The 7875-nt window shown below is 39.7% G+C and overlaps 1 protein-coding gene across 3 annotated transcripts in view; it reads left to right on the plus strand.

Moving 5' to 3' along the window:
* Positions 1 to 7875, plus strand: part of LOC101855807 (acyl-CoA dehydrogenase family member 10) — a 29445-nt gene that overhangs the window by 4340 nt on the left and 17230 nt on the right. For all 3 annotated transcript variants that reach the window (XM_005102615.3, XM_035970877.1, XM_005102614.3), the window contains exons 2-4: positions 1470 to 1719; positions 5625 to 5794; positions 6612 to 6752. In XM_005102615.3, coding sequence (XP_005102672.1) covers positions 1509 to 1719; positions 5625 to 5794; positions 6612 to 6752 — 522 coding nt within the window. In that variant the 5' untranslated portion in view covers positions 1470 to 1508. The remainder of the gene's footprint in view (positions 1 to 1469; positions 1720 to 5624; positions 5795 to 6611; positions 6753 to 7875) is intronic.

Below are 7875 nucleotides of genomic sequence, written 5' to 3' on the forward strand. Positions count from 1 at the left end.
TGAAATGTGAACTCTTCCCGTTGCAGCAGTTGTCTCTTCTCCATAATTTGTGAGTCAGGCTGAATTTTAATTGGCCTCTCTTTGTTTGGCATATCATAAACCCACCCAAGGGTCATGTCAGTTCATTTTAGAGTGAAAGGAGGCCATTTTACCGGGGTCGTGGGCCTTATTATGGATCACCATAGATTTTTCCTTTGATGTGTTGGCTAAGATCCCATCCGCTCCCGCATTTTCCTTGCTCCCAAGCACCGAGATCTTAGGGGGAGACTACTGTTGTAATATTGTTATAGATTTATATAGTTGTGATGTAGTTGTAGCAGTTGTAGAAATAGTAGTGGTAATTGGTAAACCTCATTTTGTTATTTCTTCTAGAATTGAAGGTTGTGACAGCCCACTGCGGGCAAATTTGTCGCAGAGTACTGCAGGCTGAGTGCACGGCCGCAGATGGAGAACTGGGACTTTTATCATGCCTTAGTTTTTTTTGGCACTGCAGCAATTTTGCAGGGGGTGTAAAGTTAATTATTGTAGGTAATACTGAGGCCCATATCATCAGCAAACGGATCAGTTAATTGTTCTTAGCCCAGAAAGGAAGATCTCCAGGAGAGAGAGAAAAAAAATGCTTCTTTCTTTTTATTAAAAATAGATCTAGTACTTAATAATATATCTTTTCTTCCTTTTTCAACATTTTGAATTTTGGCTAAATGTTTCTCAAAGCAGGGAGACGTCAAGTGTTTCAATGTGGAGAAAATCGTTCAAGGTGTTTGAGAAACATCAATTTATAAAGATTTTAACCAAAACAGGTTAAAATGCAAAAACTTCACTCTTTAAAAGCATTCCGCTATTGGGGTGTGATCAGCCTGTTCTGGTTTCAGCACAATGACGGTAAAATCGCTTTGATTTGTTGACTTTCAACTCAAGAGCAGTACAAAAGGGTTTGTGAAAACCCCCTCAAACCACTTCACTGACCTCATCCTCTTCCACCTGATTTTAGTAAACGTCTGTGGTCTATAGTGGTTATAAGGTTGTTGGAATGGGCTATTTACTTAAAGGTCACGGGATCAAACCATATCAGGGCCCAACATTGTGTCCTTGGGAATGGTACTTTACATGAATTTTCCTCACTTCACCAAGGTGGGAATGGCTTATGCTCTTGAAAGTTTTTGTCTACTTAATGTTATTGTTTGAGCCCTTAATTAATAGGCTGCTTTTACTGTACACCTCCCAGAAAGCTGAGAATGTTTCCAAGTATTCTAGGTAAGGTCTGCATGGGTAAGAATAGATGTAAAGCACATAGCATGCTGTGGAGCAAAGATATGCACAATATAAGTGCAATTATCATAGTTATTATCATTATTATTATTATTATTATTATTATTATTATTATTATTATTATTTTATTTTATTTTATTTAAAATTTAAAAAAATTTCTATACAACCTTATCTTCTTCATTTTTGTGCGTGCTATCAAGAACTGAAGCAGCTCTTCACCAGGGGAAGCAGTTGGAGCAATGGCAGAAGAAATGGCTGACTGTGATTGGAAACTTGCCTCTCTGGGCTCTCTAAACTCCTCCTCACCCATTGGCGCGGCTAATACCAGTGCCAACAACAGTACTGGAAGTGGCCAGAGACGACATTTCTCCACACTGATGAGTCACCGTCGTCCGGTTATGTCAACATTGGTACGGCCTAACTCAACCAGTGCGGGTCAGGGCACAGCAGGTTAGTGCTGGATATTTTGCTTTCCACTGCAATATGTTTCATTGCTTAGTATTTTTCTCTGTTTAAAAGTCACCAGTTATCGAGCAGATGGTCTGCTTCTTCCTTCTGTTTTTTTTTAGTTCAGCTAATGTCTAATAGGAAGACGAGAAGGTCAGACCATGCCATTTGCAAGTTTCATCATTCTTAAAGGATTTTTAAAATTACCATAATAGCTTTGAGGCTTTCTGCTCCTTGCTTTAGCACAGGTGTCACCTGACTACACTCCGTAGGCTGGATCTAGCCCGCAAAGTCAGTTAATCTGGCCCGCTGCCGTGCCACCATAAGGGAAACAAAAATGACTTTAAAGATGTGTTTGCAGTGTGTTTAGGATGTGACCTGCACTTGGTATTCTCTCAATTATCCAGCCTACTTTAAAAAATGTTTCGGGATCCCCGCTTTAGCAGATGGTTGGTGGTTATTTATAACTCGGCAACAATATATAACACTCACTAAAGATGCTGTGGGTGGTTGATGGATACTCTGGGCTGGTTTGCTGAAAAACTAAACAAAATCAAAGGATGCTCATACACACTTTTCTCTCAGGTGTCCCAAGTGTATTGCTTTTGTGCGTCATGTGTGTGCTCCATGTTCCTCTAAGGCCGTGTACATTGTGCTCTGGTAGCTCAGTAGGTATCATATATACTGGGCTGTAGTCCAGCTTGTTGTAAGTGTTAATCCAGTAGCCTTTGAGTGGGTGCTGTTTGGCTCAATGCCATGGTAAAAAAGGTGAAAGTCTCTTAGATTTGTTCTTTGCTGCAGAAAAGGGTATTGTCTGTGGTAGGATCAGGAGGAAGAAGTTGCCATCGGAGATCATGTAGTTTAGGACCTTTGAAGAATAGATGTTGAACTGTTATGTGGAATTGTTCTCAAAGTAAGCACTTTATGTTACAGATAAACATGGTTTGAACCTCGTCATTCTATTGTTTGAGGAATTTTTGTTTTGTTCACCTCTGTTGGAGATATATGTTTCATCAGATGTTAAGCTGCCATAATAACTTTCATGTTTGAAGAGGTGTTATCATCATTACCTTTCTCACCCTGGACCAGGATATTGGCCACTGACAGACACTTTCCACTTCTCCTTATCTTGGGCTAGCCTCTTGACTTTATTCCATGTCTTTCCACTTTTCTCTTCGTCATCTCTATGACTTCTCCAAGTGTCACATGGCCTTTCCCTGAGGATTCCAATCAACACTTTCTTTGTCATGCAGCTGCCTGGCTTTTGGAGAGTATGTCAAAATCCATCGCCCACACCTTTTTCGTGTAAAAAGGTGTGTCGAACCCATATAACCCATTGTACAATTCTATTTCAAAGTTTCACATGTCAAATCGCTACCAATCTGTTTTGAATGATAAAAGACATCATGTCGCAAAAGGGCCTTCAGTTTTAGGCCCAATGCTTTTCACTATATATGTGAGCGTGCCTGGTGAAAGGTGCCAAAAGACGCATTTGCTCAATCCGAGATATCAGGCTTCAAAGGTCAAAAATATAATTTTTGACGAAAACTAAGTTCCATTGAAAATGGATTCCATTGCCATTCCTATATTGATATTAACAAGGGCTTGAGTTTCTTTTACTTTAAAATACATTTTTAAAGATGTTTTATAACACGAGATATATTGCATAATCCCCAAAACTGTGTAAGTAAATTGGTTTTCCGAGTAAACATTGCAGATGGTTTCTCTTGTCCATTCATAAAGTCAACCCAATCACATTTTTTGGGGTTTTTTGGATTCCCCTTTTTTTATTCTTAAAAATGAAAAAATAACTCTGATTCAACGAACACAATGAGCATGCTCGGATTCAACGGAGTCGCCTGCAGGGTGAACAGCCCCCTGGTGACGTGGCTTCACTCATTCTTCTTCCACAACGAACCTTATCTGTTACTGAGAACGACCCCATGGCACCTGCATTGTGAACCATTATTTGATCAACCTCTTGTTTATCTCTTATACGACCATTAATCAGCCGCCTTCTTTATACCAACACATTGCATACCAAAATATAGGTCATTCTCTCCGCTGTCTAGTAGCGAGTATTGCACATTAATACCTAGAACATGTAAACAAAGCTAAGCTTTACGCACCCACACCCTTTCGTCTTTTTGGAGAACAGATTGTATCGCATATTTCTTCCCTGTGCAAACCTAGATCTAATTTCTTGAACATTCTTGCTCAAGTTGGTGATGAATTTGTTTTGAAGACGTAATGTAAACATTTTGAAGCTGTTCTTTTATCTTAGCTGCTTTTTAAAGTTGGTTTGTGAATAGCAAATGTGTTGTCAGGTCGTCCCGAAACGAGATCTATCTATTTGAAGCAGAAACAAAGGGGAAACTTTAAAGCCGTTTTTCTCAAAACTTTGTTTCTGTACCCTGCCTTACAAAATCACCCATATCTCAAAAACTGCTGAATATATCTTAAAAATTCAAAAAGCATATTGTTCAGAAATGATTCCTTTACTTTAAAATGGAAAAAAAAATTGGATTCTTCAAAATGTGTCAGGCACACACACATATACACAACCACTTGCTGTTTAAATACGAGGGCTGTCCCACGGAAAACCGGAAAAGGTTCGTAAAAGCAAAAATCTTTTTCCTATTATAATAAAACTGTAACACATCATACCTCAACATGTGCTTTATTTCTCAATGTAATCACCATCCCGCTGGACACATTTTTCCCATCGCTGGATCTGGGAGAAGATATCCTCCCTGAAGAATCTTTCGTCAAGGGATTTCAACCAATCGATCACGGCTTCCACGAGGTCTTCGTCGTCGGTGAATCGCTGTCCAGAAATATGGCGTTTCATTGGTTCAAAAAGGTGATAATCTGACAGGGCCAATTCAGGACTGTGAGGGGGGTGTAGTAGAACTTCCTAGCCGAACCTTTGGAACCAGTCTTTCGTGACGTTTGCGGTGTGTGGCGTTGTGTTGCCATGCTGCAAAATGACCCCGCTGGTCTTTTTCGGCCCCAACCAATCAAGCAGAGACCTTTCAATAGTGCAGCTCATCAAACTCTATCCTATAGACAGTCGACTTTGAAATGCTTAGCGACTCGCAAATTTAGCGAATTTTTAGGCGCCTGTCTGTTTGAATAAGTTCGTTAACGCGACTCTTGTTGTCCTCAGTCTTGGCAGAAAAACAAGATCCTGGGTAAACTCTGTCATTGATATCGGAGTGTCCGGCTTTGAACTTACTACATCACTCATATACCTGTGACTTTGCCATTACTTTCTCCCCATAAACTGATTTTATTCAGTGTGTATTTCTAGAGGTCTGAGACCTTTTGCGGTCAGAAACCGAAAGACAGACCTCACTTCTACCCTTGACCAATTTTCCAAGGGGGTAGCCATCTTTTGAGAACTGCTGTGCTCGTTTGGTTTGTGCGATGCTCATGGTGCTCAATCGGGAAATTTCTAAATGATTGTTTTACAAGTGTGCGTTTACAGAATGTGAAAATATTGAATAGTTTTCAAATTACAGCCAAATTCCGGTTTTCCGTGGGACAGCCCTCGTACAAATTTATCAACTCAGCTACCACTTCTACGCCGATGACACACAAATTTATGGCTCTTGCTGTAGAAAGAGTAGAGAAATGCATTGAAAATGTGAAAAAATGGATGAGGGAAAAATTGTTGGTTATGCTGATATGTTTTTTGTTTTTACTGCTGTCCTTTCATGTATATAATTAATGTATGGTTGTGAAAGCTCTTCTTTATGTGGTTGAACTGGTTTTCCTTGTTTCTGAGAAATATTTTCTCTTGTGTGAATCATGTCAATGTGATTGGTGTAAAGTGCTCAGAGCTTATACTAGAATGGGATAGAGTGCTATATAAATGCAATCTATTATTGTTATTATTATTTCAGGTCAGATGGCGGTGGACGTACAGGGTCTTTCTCCTCGTGTTCAGGATCTGCACCGAAGGGTCAAGGAGTTCATTCAGGAACACGTAGTGCCTCTGGAGTTGGTCCGCAAGCAGCGTGAGGAGAGTGGCGCCCCCCGCTGGGAGGTCATGCCCGAACTGGAGGCCGCCAAGGTCAGAGACGCTGAGATAATGTCTGAAAGTTGTATAATGTGTCTTACTGCCTTTTAATTAAGAGAAAGATGATGCAGAGTTGATAAATGTGAGGAGGAAGATGATAGAGAGTTGGTGAAAGAGAATATGAAGATAATGGACAATGGACAGAGAAGAAACAGCAAATAATATCAAAGAAAGTTAATAGATCAGAGGATGAAGGTTATGAAGATATAATAATGAAGACGAGGAAGATAGGAAAGAGTAGATAAAGGAGGGAAAGAAAACGATGAAGAGTTGATCTTAGAAGTTAAAATCACTGCAGTCTGTTAGGCACTGCTGGCACTGTTGTTTTCATGATCATTAATTTATTGTTTGTTGATAGCCAGTCTAATTTTTTTTATTGTGACTGTGAGTGAGTTTTTCCTTGTATTCTACATTTTTTTGTACTCATATATTGTTGCCAGCTTCACTGTTTAACAAATTGTTTCCATAGAAAATGTTAAATATGTACATAACATTATGGTCAGCATATTACCTGTGAAGTCATTTTAAAATCTAAAATCTCTGTGACTGTAATGTGCTTTTAGCATTTTTTTTAGAATATAATGGAAATTAGCAGCTTTGTGAATTAGTTTTAGTAATAGTTTTATAACACTTGCAACACAATAGGTCAAATACATGTCAAAGATTAAAGATGTTTCTAGAAAAGTAACATACATTGTACAAAGAAAAGTAAGAGAAGAGATAAGGACAATAGATGTTGGAAAGGAAAGAAGAGCAAACCGCATCAGAGGACCCACCAACCACCCACATTGTTTTTACTTGTGTCCTGTAGGAGAAGGCAAAGGCGGCCGGCCTGTGGAACTTGTTCTTGCCCATAGAGTCGGACCCGGGGAGCAAGTACGGAGCTGGTCTCACCAATCTGGAGTATGCCTTTCTGTGTGAGCAGATGGGCAAGACTTTGTTTGCCCCTGAGGTGAGTGAGTTCTTTCCACAGACTTTATGTAAAATATCATTATTTGTGATTTATGCTGTTGTCATGGAAGTTTCTTCTGTAAAGTGTGTGTTTTAGATGATGTGGGCCAATGGCCTTAAACACTAAATAAACACTTTCTTACTTACGTAAAGTGTTCTATACCGGGCCTGTACTGTAATGGCAGCCTCTTTTTGCTCTCTATAAAAACTTGGCTGTGCTGGTGGGCATCATGGAGGTCCAAATGAAGAGCAAAATATGTCACGACACGTTAGAATCAGGAGCTCGTCAAGTTTTGGGCATATGGAGTTATTAGTATCGTCTGAAAGCTGATCCATTTGCAGTCCTTTCAATGAAAAAAATGTCCATCTATCTTGAAGATATTTGATACTGAAAGAGGTAAGGTCACTTGGTTTCAGTGATATAAATAGCAAGAAAACAGCTGCCTAACTTTGGTAACTCCATAGCTAAAGAACCCTTGAAAACTGAAAAATTTCATATTTTGTGCCTTTAATCAATGTTTTTTCAATAAAATTCACATGGAAATGTGTTTTCATTTGGCCATACGAGGGTTGAACAAAAAAACTCCAATTTGATTATTTTGATGACCGCCTGATTCCACCGCGATGCTTTACAAATACAATTCTCGCAATATTAGAATGTGCATGCAACCTTTCATAGCTTGCCCTTCATTTGGTTCCAAGTAAAATCAAGTGGCGGTTTCAACGGTGCGCTGGAATTACTTCAGAGTGCATCGTCTCGGATACAAGTCTGGTTCTTCAAAATCCTGTGGGTTTGGCCTTGTGTATGTTGAGATGAGGCTCTTCTCTTTGCGTTGAGAGGTCTGATGTGGTCTTCACTTTCTACTTCTATGTGCTTTAAGTGTGGTTGGTTGAAGGGCACCGCTGCAGGCTTGCCATCTGTCACAAATTTTCCCAGACTGTCCAACCCCTAACCACTTCTATCTCTTGACTGTGAGATTTTGGCTTGTGTTCTGGTGTAGTTTTCTCCTTATTTCTCATCAAAGATCTATGGTTTTTACCTCTCTCCTCTCTTTACTTTGTATGTTACTTTCACTCACATGCATCTGTGCTTACTCACACGCGCGCGCACACACACACACACA

The sequence above is a fragment of the Aplysia californica genome, unplaced genomic scaffold (assembly GCF_000002075.1).
Source record: "Aplysia californica isolate F4 #8 unplaced genomic scaffold, AplCal3.0 scaffold00332, whole genome shotgun sequence".
Lineage (NCBI taxonomy): Eukaryota > Metazoa > Mollusca > Gastropoda > Aplysiida > Aplysiidae > Aplysia > Aplysia californica.